This window comes from Prosopis cineraria, unplaced genomic scaffold (genome assembly GCF_029017545.1).
Source record: "Prosopis cineraria cultivar Desert tree isolate PC_DT_omini unplaced genomic scaffold, ASM2901754v1 PC5, whole genome shotgun sequence".
NCBI lineage: Eukaryota > Viridiplantae > Streptophyta > Magnoliopsida > Fabales > Fabaceae > Prosopis > Prosopis cineraria.
The window spans coordinates 24,113,064-24,128,481 of record NW_026555336.1 but is presented as its reverse complement, the minus strand read 5'-3'; the positions used below and the strand labels follow the sequence as shown (position 1 = coordinate 24,128,481).

General features: G+C 34.2%; 1 protein-coding gene across 2 annotated transcripts; it reads right to left on the bottom strand.

The window, feature by feature from the left end:
• Positions 1-4,123: 4,123 nt before the first annotated feature.
• LOC129311287 (uncharacterized) lies at positions 4,124-14,938 on the bottom strand. 2 transcript variants are annotated; one of them, XM_054953500.1, is made up of 10 exons: positions 14,575-14,938; positions 10,634-10,777; positions 9,827-9,875; positions 9,255-9,343; positions 9,074-9,130; positions 7,960-8,022; positions 7,808-7,873; positions 6,830-6,916; positions 4,824-4,917; positions 4,124-4,755 (listed from the first exon to the last, which is right to left on the bottom strand). In XM_054953500.1, the coding sequence occupies exons 2-10, from the start codon at positions 10,736-10,738 to the stop codon at positions 4,256-4,258; spliced, it is 1,110 nt and encodes a 369-aa protein (XP_054809475.1). In that variant the 5' UTR covers positions 10,739-10,777; positions 14,575-14,938; the 3' UTR covers positions 4,124-4,255. The 2 variants fall into 2 exon arrangements, with proteins under 2 accessions (XP_054809475.1, XP_054809474.1); XM_054953499.1 differs by having other exon boundaries at positions 10,634-10,817; positions 14,575-14,937.
• Positions 14,939-15,418: the final 480 nt, after the last annotated feature.

Genomic DNA, 15,418 nt, shown 5'->3' with positions numbered 1-15,418 from the left:
ACAAGAAGACGTTAATTGATAAGTTTGAAAATTTGAAAGAACTTGATTGTATAAAAGGACAAGTGTAGATCATATTTCAACAAACAGCCATTCGCTAATTAAAAAGTACACAGTCTCATTTAACAAGAAGTCATTCGTCAATTGATAAGTTTAATAATCTGAAAGAACTTGTGCTGGGAAGGGACCAATATAGATTATGTTTCAACAAGTGGCCATTTGCATTTAATTAACAAGAAGTCATTTGCTAATTGACAAGTTCAATAATTTAAAAGAACTTGATTGTAAGAATGGACAAGTGTAAATCATATTTCAACATGTAGCCATTCACATGTAATAAGAAAATATTTGCTAATTGACAAGTTTAAAAAAGAAAAAGAAAATCAAGGATATTATAATATTTTTCCATCTAAAATTATTTTCAAATTAATTCCCTTGTATTGCAGTGATATTTCAAAATATTTTAGTCCTTGTTTGATATTAAATTGCTTCCATGGTCCTTGAATGATATTTTCCCTAACTTGTAATTCTGATTTATATTAGAAAATCTATATACACGAGAACTTTTTCATGTGAGAGGTATCTTTATATAGTTTTATTTTTTTGGTTCTTTTAGGTGTTTTTATTTGTACGTGGCTTCGAAGTTTCACTAACAACAAGGTTTTGCGGATTTTCTTTTTTTTGATAAGTTGCTAATTTAGTTTTGATGGGTACCGACAGATCATGAGCAGACTAAATTATGTTGAGAATAATAAATGACTTTGATCATATGATCTAGGAATTATGCACATCCGTTATTGCTGAAATATGTCGATAATCTATTCTATCGATTATGAAGTTTAAATGCTGTCTCAGTACCTCGCTTGCTTCTTATTAGTTATTACCATTAAGTTCAATGTCAATTTTGGATTACTGTAGTAATGTTTATTTGGTATGCAGAATTGTATGTCTTATAATCTAGATAGTAACACACCTTTTTTTTGCTTAGCTCTTTTTGTTGTTTAGTTTCTAATTTAGTGGGAAGAAAAGTATTAACAAAATGTATCAAATGATCTTTGCCATTTTACTAAGGGTTGAATCAATTGTTCCCCCTTACATGATCTTAATTTGTGAAATACACTCTTTAGTTCCTTCCCATAACAAGATGAAGCATTTAGATACACAAATATGAAGACGTATAATGAAATATGATGGACAAAGGCACTTGCAGAAACTGACAAATTTGAAATTGTTCTTCTCATTTTGTTGTCCAGCGGTTAAAGCCTTGCCTTAATCATTTTATGTACTATCATTTTAAACATGAGTGCCGAAGGGTTTTTTTTTTTTTTAAAAAAAGATCTATCGAAAAAGCAACATCAAAGAACCACATAGTTTCAGAATTATTTGTTTATTGAAGGCAAGATCCAATTTCAATTAGTATTCTCCAAACTATTAACCTTCCTAATTATTGTACAACCGATGGTTACTTATTTTCTTTATTTTTTTGTAAACACATTTTCTTTACTGTTATTCTCGAAACTCTAAACCCAATGTTTGCGATGATATCACGTGCCCTACAAGGGAATCATTATATCAGACATGAAAATAGATTGAGATTCATCCTTCCGGATAATCTTGCTAGTTTTTACTAGAGGATTTCTTATTGTCCATTGCCTTATTGGCGTAAATTTGGAGAAGTTATGTTCCAATATTGACAAGTGATTTTTTCAATATTAATAACAACTTGTTCATAATTAATAAAAGCCCGTAAAAATGCTTGTAAACTAAATTTATATCATATATATTTTTTATTTAGCATAACATTGGCCACCTCGAAGGAACAATTTATAAAAAAATCAAACGAGTTGGTCTTTGAAAATTGACAATTTTTTTAAATATTAATAAGCCATATTTAAATATTAACAAGTGATTATTCAAATATTAACAATAATTTATCCAAAATTTATAACAGTTAATGAAAATGATTGAAAATGGAAGTTAATTACTCATCCAAAATTTATAACAAGTAATGAAAATGAGAGTGTGTGGGAGTAAGTCATGCAAAATTTACAATAATTAATGAAAATGATTAAAAATGGAAGTTACTCATCCAAAATTTACAACCACCGATGAAAATGATTGAAAATGTGTGTTATACTATACCCTTAGTAGCAAAGCTAGAACCTAGAGTCAGCGGGTGCAGGATAATCTACTAAAAAGTAATTTTTTAAAAAACAGTTACAGTAGAACTAACATTTATTACATTGATCACCATTTAAAAAAAAATTATATCCAGCAGGTTGATATAGTTTTTACGTAAATATACTATTAATATCTTATATTAATTATCAAAATATTACATATTAATTAGTTTTGGAGCTCAAATATTTTTTATTTAATCCAGAGAATGAAACATATCAAGAATAAAAGATGCAAATTCGCAAAATTTATTTATCTTGTGATTTTTATGAAAATGAGGAGTCTGATTTGTACGCCCTTAGTCTAATGTGGCTCTACCAATGAATATCCTCTTATTAGGGGCAATTATTTTTAAAATACAATCAGCCACTAAATATTGACATCTCTTTAAATGTGTATTTAAACATTAATTTATCATATTGTAAAAGGCTAGCCTTTCTGCCAGACACAACTATTTTCTAATACACATGCATGGCAAGTTATTAGGCCTATTTTCGTATTTATATTTGGGCATGCCCAATGGTTTTCTGTAAAGCCCAATTAATTCAATAAAGCCAAGTTAAAAATTCTTTGGCCCTAAATATGTGAAAATTACTGGTGAGTCCTTAGGCAACAAAATTGATTATTCCAGTTAATCCCTTATCAGTCGCGTAGAAAACTTCGTAAAAACTGCAAAATATAAATTTCTAACCAACGCCCCCCCCGGGGGATTTTGTGGTTTAGGGTTGTAACTAAGAATTTTTTTTTTTTTAATACAAGTTCTCTTATTTGAAAATTCATAACTCATCGAGCATGTTTTTTCATAAGTCTTCTAGGAACATGTAATTAATTTTCTTACCCAGAACTTATCTATAACTTTCCCCTAAAATATTTATTTTAAATACAATTTATAAAATGGCAGTTGTGAATAGTGGGTTGCATGTTTTCATAATGGTAGTAAGAAAAAGAAAGTGCCGTGCCTAGTGCTTAAAGGGTAACTCCATATGAGAAATTCTTACTTGGACTTGGTGCATCATACCATTCATGCTCCATTCAATAACAAGAGATAGTAAAGAGAGAAAAGAAATTAAATAAGTATTCTATCCTAAAAACAATGACATGTCAGATTTTATTAGATTGAATTAAAACAATTTTATTAGATGAAACATGGATAATTTAGTGTACCAGATCCACGCAAGAATTTATCATTTGTACATACATCTATATAGTAACATTTATCGCAGAACTTCCCTATTTGATGATTGCGATGTACAAGAATTGCTACACTACCAAGCTATGCATAGTGCAAGGGTCACAAAATCATATCAGAGATAAAATCCTTTCTCAAGTCTCGTTATATATTTAGCTGTTAGACATGATACTTCCTTACGTATATCTCGCACAATTGAATCAGCCCAGAAAGAGGATGGGCCATCCTTCAATGTTTATCGCCACATGCCTGAACCAGAAAATTTCACCCCAAAATGGTAAAGGAAGATAAAAACTAAAAATATCCCCTTCCCATAATAAAACAGTTCTTAAACAACACAGGATGTTCTAATCTCACCAGTAATACGGAACCAATTCACCAATTTTTACTAGCTCAACTAGTTCATAACCAATTCTATCAGTTTTAAATCAGCTCTCAACTCCTAGATCAATTAGTTTCCTCCAATTTGACCCCAGTTGTTGATCCCATCCCAGTTTCCCCTCAATTTCAAACTGGATCTGCTGGTCCAATTCAATACATTTTATACTCTATTGTAAATGATTACTTAAATCGTCTTCTATCAGCATTGACATACCTTTCTTTGAAAAAAAAAAAAAAAAATCATTCGCAGTTTAACTTAACATGTGACAGTTGATTTCGCTAGAAGTTTTTTTACATAAAGCAAGAATCCAACTAGTTATCACTGTCGGAGATTTCAGCGGCAAACTACGGAGGTTGAGACCCATGCATGAGAAATACTACATGGAAATAGAATATGGATATTATATGGAATAAACCAAAAATCAAACTCTTCTGTTGAGTACAAGATCTTTCCCGTAGTAGTCAAGGAACATCCTACACTTAACAAATCAAACGGGGGATGGGATCTCTTCAATTTGGAGGTGGTGGTGGTGGCATGGAGGATTGAGGAAATGGAGGGGGCCGCAGACCCTGTTGCTGAGGTGGAGGGGGTGGTGGTGGCCGCCAAACAGGTTGTTGGCCTGTCATTGCAGCTGGTGGTGGAAGAGGCCTTGGGGGAGCAGGCACTGCTTGCGGAGGTGGAGGGGGTGGCATATTCGAGTGAGGTGGCCTGAACTGCTGGACAGGAGAAGGCATCCCAGGTGGTGGCATTGTCTGACCTGGTTGTTGTTGATGCCATGGTGGTTGAGGGGCTACTGGCATAGGTGGAAATGGTGAAGCTTGCGAAGGTGGAGGTCGAAGGGTGGGAATAACAGGGGGAGCGACACCATTAGCATAGGGACGAGGAGGCACAGGTGCAGCAATGGCACCATTAGCCTGAGGAACATTGGGAAGTGTTGGAGGTCCGCTGGCAAACAAAGTGTGAGGCCTGCTCTTCTGGGCAGTTGGGTTGCTGGCAGCCAAAACTCTTTCTGCATCACAAAAGCTATAAGCAGATAATTCAACAAAAGAAATAGATCTATGCAGGAAAATGACCCACCTGCTGGAGTGCCATGCCTCTCCCCTTTGGTGTCTTTCTTGTAAGCATAAGATACTGTTATTTGACGATTGCAAAGATATTGCCCATTCATTGCCTAAGGTAGAAAAATCAATCATAATATCAGTAATGTAGGTATGCACCCAATAGGAGAAAACTTACACACTAATGACTATGGTTCCCTGATCAAAATTTGGCATATGGACTTTTGCTTAACACCTTATCTTAATTATTAACACACCACTAATGGTGTTAGATTGCCATTAAAATGTTTTCTAAAAATCCACTCTCCCTACCCTATCCCTCAAAGTCGAGTAGGGGGTTGCAGCACTCATATTTTGTTTGTTGTTTCAGACATTATAATATAATATAATAGCAGCAATAACATATCCTTGTATATCCTTCAAAGCAGGTCTAAGATCATTTGCAAGGAAAAGAGACGATTTCAAATTTTAATAATAAATTCTGGCTTCATGTGCTACAGGAATTGTGGAATTCAACATGCTTTACAAAATAAACAAGAATTATATGATTAACTTGTGTGATTGAAGGCGAGGAGGGCAGAGGATGGTGTGGTTGTAGTGTGTGCTTGGATTAGAACTTGTACAACTTAAGTTTTCATAAACTGAAGTTGGGGTAAAAAATGGTTACTGTAATATGATTTATATTTTGATACTCTTTTCAAAAAAGCCAAGTTGACAAATTAAAACTTGTTGGGATGATATAATTCAAAAGCATGTTTGGATGTATAATGATTGAAAATGACATGAATTATATGATATATACACTCACATGTATGTGCAAATATAATTCAATCTCTTTTAAAAGTAAAAAATATTAAAATTTAAAATTACAAATAAATATTACTCCCTCCGTGCAAAAATGTAAAACATTTTTTGAAAAGTTGGATGTTTAAAAATGTAAAGCATTTTTAGTATTTCAAGGTGTAATTATTGCCTTTTTTTTTAAACTGCCCCTATTAATAATTACGTTATATTTATTGTAAGGTGTTTAATGAGGGTAAATATGGAAAGATAGGGTTATTTTGAATGTAGGTAACTACTTTATTGAAGGGTGAGACTCGGTTAAAAATACCTTACATTTTTTAATGGAGGGAATATAAAGTTTATAAATTGTATATGATATATGATTAGGTCTATTCAATAATAAAAATTTGATAAATTCAATTTTATTTATATAGATATATAAATTAAAAATAGTAAAAATAATAAGCACGAAGGAAGCTTGGAAGGAGCCATATTGGCACGCACAAAGGGCCAAGGCTAAAACAAGAACAACAGGCATAATACAACGCAACCCAGCTGAAAAAGCTAGAAGCTTATGAGATAACTTGGGTTAGAGTTAACATAATTTATCCAAACAAGAAAAAATAAAGCAAACTAGCTTTGGGTCTTGAAACTTAGGATTATGTAAAGGCTTATTCAAACATGCTCAAAATGAAGAGAAAGGGGGAGATGAGGATTAGGGATCTAGGTTTGAGAGTGAAGGCCATGAGGGAATGGAAGCGTGAACCAGATTTGGTAGGCTCCCTGTGAGAAACCAAGCCAATGAAGAAGGATAGTAGTATTCAGCAAAGACTCCACTACCCCCCTGGGCCTGCAGGGGGGAAGGTATTTTTTACCAACAAATTTGGCAGACTGCAAACATAAGGTATGCAACTGCAATTTTTAGAATGTGTTTTCAAAATGTCCAAATGTCAAATTTTGACTGAAGAACCTTACCTAAAATATCCAAGGCAAAGTGTACAAGTTTTCCCATCCAATATTTCATAGTCAACAGTGTGTTCAACATTTTGTAACTTGAGATGCAATGCCAAAAATACCAAAACGAATTACAAGCAGCATATGAAGTAAATGGTGGACTGTTGCCAGCCACAGTAAAACAAACCTGAAACTGTATACTATTTTATTTAAGCAGGAATAGAAGTTTATGATTCACAAACCAGAGACGTATATAGAAATATCATCAATCAATCAACAATTGCGTACCTCAATGGCTGAATCCGATGCCTCAAATGAATCATAGCTAATGAAGCCAAATCCACGGGAATTTCCAGTTTCAGGATCTCTCATGATCTTCAAAATGAATTATAAGCATCGTCACAATATATGCTCATTTCTAGAAAACTCGCTCTCTAATGATGGAGGGTATAACCAAATGATATAAATAATGTACCAAGTTAAATTCAAAATTTGAAATCATAGCAAAATTTACACATGTTCATGTTAACTACAAAAAAACGTTGAAAATTTCCAAAGAATGATCAGTGAAACTCTAGCAGATGACAAACCATGCCGGTTTGATAAAGCTTTTACCTAAATCTCATTCAACACTAATGCCCCATTTTCTAAGAGCACGGTGAAAGGAATATTTATTGCACAAAATATGAAACATCTATTATTTATTATTATTACCAAACAAAAGCTATTTTTTAATTATTTTTGTTCACAAGCACAAAAGATATTTTTTATCCACAGAAGTTGCAATTCTTCATTTATTATTTTCTATTCCATTTCATTCCAAAAAGCCTTTAAGTGTTCAAGCAATCAATTGATCTATATGAGGATACCTTGGGACAGCTCTGTAAGGCATTAATACTTTAAAAATGATGCTTCAATCATGTCCAGCACGTCTGAGACTCGTATCAAAAGCAATACAATACTTCATATCGCACACAACATTACATATTTTGTATCCCATAAGTATCCAAACGTCATGAGGTAGCATATTTAAAGGACACAAAAAGATAAACAAGGCAGTTCTCAGAAAAGAAAGTGAATAAATGGTTATTTAGCAAACCCAACACTACAATTCTTTTTATATAAACAAACATTAATGCTACAATGAAGAACTATAGAAAAGAAAAGGAAGAAGTACGGAAAGTAAATGCTAGCTGTTGGATATACTTTTTAAAATGATATAAGCAAGGTGCAATAAAAAGCAATGAAAGATTTAAAGAGCATAACCTTGGGATTTGTAACAATCACTCCAAAGGCACTGAATGTGTCATACAAGAGTTTCTCATCCACATCCTGAAATAAAAGGACCCACTGAAAGGTTAGATATCAAAGTTCAACATGTCAGGACTCGTTCAACAACTGCAAAATATGTGACTTACAGGATCAAGGTTTCCAATAAAAAGGTTTGCTCCCACATCCAAGCTCTTTTTATCTTGGGAAGCCTAAAACCAAAAAAAAAAACAAAAAAACAAAACAAAACAAAGAGAGAAAGCTGAATCAAACTTTTACACAAGAAGGATGTCAAAATGAGATGCAAATACAACATGACTCATGTACAGGCACTCAGTAACACAACTAAAGTTACACAAACACCAAAAAAGGCTGTATCAACTACATGCATGTATGACAAAGCTTTCAAAACAAAGAAACATGTGTATATAAAAGTGATTACTATTTTGGGGACAAGAAAATCATAATCATAAGATTGATGATTATGGAATGGCACACAGATGAATTCAAAGAACCATAAAAGTACTTCAGATCTATAAACAGATCCAAAGTGAGAATATCCACTATACAAATTATGATTAATGCTTAACCACATTCTTGTTCACCATTTGAAACTTTGAATGACAAAACGCAGTAACATAAATAAAAGCGCAAACATCAGAGAGCAGCTACAGGCAATAGAATTACAAAATTATACAATTGTATTTATTACATAGATAACTGAATTAAATGAAAAAAAAAATGATTGCAATAAAATAGATTGTCTAAAGTGTCCAGAATGTGTTCAATCTGTATCACACATATGCTTACTTCTAATCTGAAATATGTCCGGTCTAGAATTTATTTCCTATATTCTGACAAATAGAATACATTTTTGGCATACTAGGCGGGTTTATCATACCAGTCTGTCCCAAAATTGAGTTCAGAATGTAACTATTACTGCGAAAGGTGCAATGTATTTCTACAATGCAGATTATGTATTTAGGCATCAGGCTCATAGGACCCATCTGTATCCAAACTTTTTTTGTAATTTGAACTCTATTTTTCAGTACAATGACAGACATGTCTCAATACCTTCTCTTAAACCAGATACTTTCATTCATAACCAAATTTTCTTAAAGTCCCAAATATATACAATTCAAATACAGAATACAAAAACATAGGAAAAGCAATTCGATTAATGATACTAACTGATGCAAATATAGCACAGAGCACACAAGGGAAGATAGAAGGAAACATGAAATCACAGAATAAGCTTCATACCTTATTTACACGTATTGGTTTTCCATAAAGCTTAATCATATTAAGCACCTTGATGGCCTGTAATAATGAAAGGTAACAACAATGACAAATATCCAAACATTAGTGAGCAGCGAGTGGCATGAGTGGATGCAACTTGCACAACAAACAAGCAAAGACAAGACTATAGAACTTGAACACTCACATAGTCAGCATCTTCTTCACTCCGGAATTCAACAAAACCATAACCTTGATGTTGGTTAGTCACTCTGTCTTTGGGAACATAGACATTAACTGAAATAAAGTAAAGGAGGAAAAATACAGATTGAATCACAAAGGATCAACAAAAGTTTAAAAAGAAAACAATATAATGAAGCACATTCATAATGCAAGAAATCTTTATTATTGGAACACAAGCTAGAGTGCAGAAGATTAGAATCTAATTTAAGGTCTCAGTGAAATAAACTTCCAAACTAGGAGTAAGCAAAATAACATCCTTCACTTCATGAAGGACAAGAGAAGTGAATAGCAGACCTATCTTTTAGCAGTACATAAATAACTAAAATAGCCTAAAAACTGAAGAGGGTATTAATTAAAGGAAAGCATATATCATATTAGAAGCAATAAAAAATGGACCACACAAAACAGCACAAACAGAATGATGGTACTTCTAAAAGTTTGTCTACAATTATAATATGCTAGTTTCATAACAAAATGGTAAGGAATATCAACATTTAAATAAAATGATTGAATAATACAAAGGAAAACCAGACATACCAACTGGACCTGCCTGAACAAATAGCTCCCATAATAACTCCTCAGTTACCTGATAATTAGTGTTGAAGAAATTCAGTTAGTTATTGACTTAATGCGGCTAGACATAATATAAACTTCAAGAAAACAAAAGGGAGAAAAAGAAAAATAAGTCACAAAAATTGTTTTAGCTGGATGAGGTCAAAGACATGCAGCTGGACTGCTAGAAGGTATATAAGCATTAGGTCATTCACAATGACTTCACAGTTGTCAAGACATATGAGCAGGTAAAAGCTCCTCGTATGTAAAGGTTCTTCCCTAATAGAACAAGTGTAGAACATCAGTGTACGATTTCAAAAATTAGTGCATGAGTCTTGCCTGAAAATTCATTTCTAAAATTGAGAGTCTTCTATTAAAAAAGGCATCTCTCTTAGGATTACCCAGAACTCATTGTAAATTCCAGAATTCATACAACCAGAAATCAATCCTTGTCCTCTTACTACATCATTGCTACAAACCCTAGCCATTCCTTTCATGCCCGTCCTTAATCAAAAGTTAATGTTAATTTCTGACAAGATAATTTCAATTGAAGTGACGAATCAGTTTCTAGCCACCTTCATCAGCTTCAAAATAACCAAAAAATTGTTCGCTTCACAGTATCTCAAAATAAAAGTCTAAAATTGCTAAGACCTCAACTCAGCCTCCTTAATTTGGGGGGGAGCAACATCCACAACCACAAGAGAGCGACATAACAAGATTAGGTAAATAGGAGCTATATGACATAAGAACCAAAGCATCAAAGAAGCAAAAAGAGGAAGGCGATACAAGAACCTGGGGATCGAGATTGCCAACATAAGCGGTAGCATCTTGATTCCTCTCTGCAGAGTGTTGACCCAGCAAGTTTGCTCCGACACCAGGTGCTATTCGAGTTGTCATTGCACCCTACACAGAAGTTCCCTCTTGGACTCTTCCTTCCTAGATTTCCAGTAAGTATAAGATAAAGACTCTATAACCCCTAAAAGAAGAAATCAATCATATTAGCTTGTGACCAAGCTTAAGAAATATTTATCAAGATTATTCTTTTGGGAAGACGAAAAGGGGAAAAAGACATATGGGAATTTAACGAGATATACTCCTCACCATTTTAATGAGTTAATTATAAGATCCCTTTTTATTTTACAAAAATCATGTAAACCTTCCTTGAGAGGCAGATTGATGATGGTAGACTAAAACAAAGAATTCATACTATTTCTTATAAGAGTCCGTTGAATTGAATTTTATTTAATTATTGTTATTTTGAATTTTGAATTATTTTTTAGAGATTTTAGGAGAGATTCTATTTAGATATCCATTCATTTAGGTTTTACCTAGTTATTTAGATTTTATTCAAATATTTAGTTCTTTAGATTTTATTTAGTATTTTATATAGATATAGATTCTAGTGGGATAAAGGCTTGTTGTTGTTTGTTTGTTGTTTATATAGATATAGATTCTAGGAGATTTTATTAATTTCATTTAATTATTTAGTTATCTATACTTTATTCATTATTTTAAATTATATTTAGCATTATAAATATGCTTACCAACTCAAAAGTAGGCATATCATGAATAAAACAAGCTTTTGAGACTTTTGGCCCTTTGAAGTTTAAAGGTTCTCCCAAGCGTGGCTATTGAAAAAAATATAAAATGAGATTCTTGTCCTATATCATCTTGATAGATTTATTTCTTCTATTTTCTTCTATCAGTTCTATGTTCTCTTATTAATACTATGAATTTTATTTTGATTTCATACGTTAATAGAGATTTATCTTCTTTATTTTTCACTACCTATCTTGGATCCTATCAATTTCAAAATTAAAAGATTAGGAAATCCTAGATCAAGACTAGGGATGGAAATTGATCAGGATAGACTTTGGCCAAATAGGCCTGAGCTTACAAGGTAAGCCTCTAGCCTAAGCCTGACTCACAGCATTAAAAAAAAAAAAAAAACTTTTTTTGGTTTGAGTCTACCAAAGGTTTTTAGATGAATAGGCTTATAGGCTTAGGCCTTAAAAGCCTTATATAGGCTTTAAGCCTCTTAAAACCAGCATATTCGTCAAACTTATTCTATTTTTCATTTTTAGGAGCAAAACATTAAACCTGATTCTGGCAAACAATAAACTATCAAAATTGGTTTGAGCCTCCCAAAGGTTTTTAAATGAATAGGCTTATAGGCTTAGGCCTTGAAAGCCTTATATAGGCTTCAAGCCTCTCAAACCAACATATTCATTTAACATTATCCTGTTTTTCATTTTTAGGAGCAAAACATTAAACCTGATTCTTGCAAACAATAAACTATCAAAATTCCATGCATTGCATTATTTCATAAAAATTAGAATGGAAATCATCTCTCTCAATTCCCGAATCTAGACAAATAAAGGAAAATGAAGCAAGCAAACAAGAACACTAGAAATAATGAAAATAAAGGCACTAGTCCATCCTAGTATAAGCTCCAATCTTAAAAGCAGTATGCGCTTTCATTTCTCTGACACCATTCACAGGCATAACTTGTAAGGTGTTAAAATAAAAGTCATAATTCTAAAGTTTCAAATCTAAAAAACTAAAGGAAAATGGAGAAATTTTAAACAATAAAAACATATCAACAGGAATTACTACTCATTCTTTTTCTTTCCATAAGACAATTCTAATAAAAAGTGACGCTTTTGAAGCCAGAACCCATGAATTCCAAGCTAAATTTCTAACATGCACTGCCAGACCCAGATGAAGAAAATTAGAGCTACATTTTCCTCACTTCTGGTTCCTCATTGTTCAACTCCACCAGGAAAGAGAGGACATGATATAGGATTGCTCACCACTCAGGTAATACAGTACGAATTTTGGTCTAAAGTTTCTTACAATCCTAATGCTATATTTGACTCTAATAGTTCAATTAAATTTCTATTAATTCCAAAGTACATGATTGAGATGATGACAAACGCAGATAAGCATGCTAAACATAATTACAGAACTCAGATTTTGCTGGCATAAGATAACATAGATGAATTCTTCACGGTAACACATGGAATTTTGCAGTGATAACAACAAAGACTCGTACTTGGAGAGATTAAATTTAGTTTTGTTATTATTATACTCTTTTGGGCTAGATACCGGTACTTAGCATAAAAGGGACAACAATTCATTAACCTAGAAAGGCAGATGCATCAAAATCAGAATGGAAAAGAGAAGCAAGTGAGGACTCAAACGAAGTATAATAGCAAAGCAGCAGAAATGAACAACCCATGATGATAATTGAACAGAGACAATAGGTACCCATGACTCAAAAGCATCAGTAACAAAAGGCAAAGTATTACAAAGGTAAAGACTACAAAGGCAATCCATGATTCAACATCAATGATAGCAGAAAATAACAGCGACGACAAAAAGAAAATCAAAAGAAATTACCTAAAACATAATAATTGGTAACAAATCTCCTAATAAACCCTAAAGCTGTAACCGTCAAAACCCTCTATAGAAAATGAAGAGAAAGGAGAAAAAAGGAAGCAAACCTGCGATTAAGCGAAGACAAGGAAAGAAAGGAGATGCTGCTGGTGTTTGTCTGTGAGGTGAAAAGGAAGGGGCGTATAACACGTGGCTGTGACAGAGAATAAGCACCACGAGCAACAAATCACAGTGGCAAACTCACAGCGGACAGCTATTCGAGTGGTGGCAAGAGATGAGGTGGCGGAGAAAGAGGAAAAGGCTGGACAGTGATACAACACATAGCAAGACAAGGTTCAACGAGTATGCATGTGAGAGTCAAGGGTCAGAAGCAGTGAAGACTAAGGCACCATTTGCGTGCTTATTTTCAGGACTGTGCAACATGCAGGATGAGCTGGCCCATAGAGCTGCCTATGGCCCATCCTGTTTTGTCCAAAACAGGCAAGGGGCCACAAACAAGTTTGGGCAAGCTAACCAGCCGGTTTTGAACTAAAGTCAGTAATTCAGGCCAAGCTTTACAGGCTAGCCCGAACCCACCAAAAAAAAAAAATTTAGGAGTGCACTTGGATATATGACCTTTTAAAGAGGATAGAATACTTTAAGCCTGGCTCGAATAAGCCCAACCACTTGAATTTCTAACTCTATGTATATAAAGTTGGTAATTTTAGCCAAGTCCAACAGGCCAGCTCAAACCCAACCAATAAATAAAGTCAGACTTAACTATATAGGCTTTTTTAAGAGGGCATGATACTTTAAACCTAATCCGAATAAGTACGGCCTGAATTGAGCTATGCCCGAATAAATTCAACCCATCCAAATGACCGGCCCTATGTTGGACCAACAGCCCCCTTTTATCCCTAAAAAAAAAAAAAAAACATTCCACACTTATAATTCTTCCAAGTTCATCCACAAATGGCCAAATGCAGCAGTATCATCCCAGTAGTCAATGCTCCACTAATTAATTAAATCAAAGCACAAGTCTTAAATTTAAGCATATTAAGATTAGAAGATTGATTAAGATCAGCCAACAGCAGTACAAGTCTTGAATCAAAGTAGTATGTTTCAAATTATCTTATAATAAATGAATCTACTTAATTTTGTTCACATAATTAATGAATCTGCTTAATTTTGTTCACATAACTCAACAGCAGTAAAGATAAAGGTGTGTGCGTGTGTGTGGAGTAATGAGGTAATCAGATTCAAAAATAATTACAATCATACTCATACAGACTACAGTCACCAAAGTGCAGAGCAGAGGCAGAGAGTCATCGCTACAAAGTAAATAGTTAACTTACCTGGCCTTGGCAGGAAGAAGCGCACGAGTCGAGCAGGAAAAAGGAGAAACAAGGGCGACGCTAGGAGAGTTGAGAGACGAGATCGAAAGGGACTGGGTCTGTGACTCTATGCTGTGGGACTTGGTCTGACCGAGCGAGCACCGTGAGCCTGTCTGAGCTAGCGCCGAGCTTGCGCCGTGCGAAGAGAGACCGAGAATGAGATGGGAGACAGAGTGCACCAGCGGCCAGCGGCCAGCGGCCAGCGAGGCAGCGACAGCGAGCGAACAGAGAGACTGAGACTGAGATAAGAGACAGAGCGAGGTAGCGCCTGGGGCGACAGAGAGCCAAGAAGCGAACAGGGGCAACAGGTTTCACGACCAAGAATTAAAGACTGAAGAAGCGAGGGATCAGGGACCGAGGGTTTTCAACTTTTTTGAATTTTTATTTTTTTGGTTTGGGAATAAAACTCTAAAAGGCTCAAACGCAGCGTGTCCACCCCACACACACTTCATTTTTGTTTTTGTTTTTTTATATAAACCATTCGATATCCTAGAGTATTTGAGTTCATTGCTCGTCTCAGACTAATCCAGACCCCCTGAGAGGATATCTTACAATAATAGCAAGGTACTGATGGAACGACCTTTTGAGGTCGCGTTAATTATCGCGTTTGATGTTAAGGTCTTATTCGTCATAATTGGCCTTACATCTTTTGTAAAAGTGCAGACACCTAAACAGGCAAGGACAGGCAAGCCAAAGAGTAACCTATAGCTTGTCCTGCCCCTTTGCATTAAATACAGGGTAGCCCATAATTATAGCCCACCCATTTTTTCTCTTTTATGGGCAGATTTTAACCCAGCCATTTGTA

Bases quoted from the DNA above. Each gene is read 5' to 3' on its own strand.
- LOC129311287 (XM_054953500.1), bottom strand. From the start codon at position 10,738: ATGACAACTCGAATAGCACCTGGTGTCGGAGCAAACTTGCTGGGTCAA. The intron at 9,131-9,254 runs GTGAGTGTTCAA...TCATTATTACAG, and splicing joins GTGAAGAAGATGCTGACTAT to GCCATCAAGGTGCTTAATAT. The intron at 7,874-7,959 runs GTAAGTCACATA...CTTTTATTTCAG, and splicing joins TTATTGGAAACCTTGATCCT to GATGTGGATGAGAAACTCTT.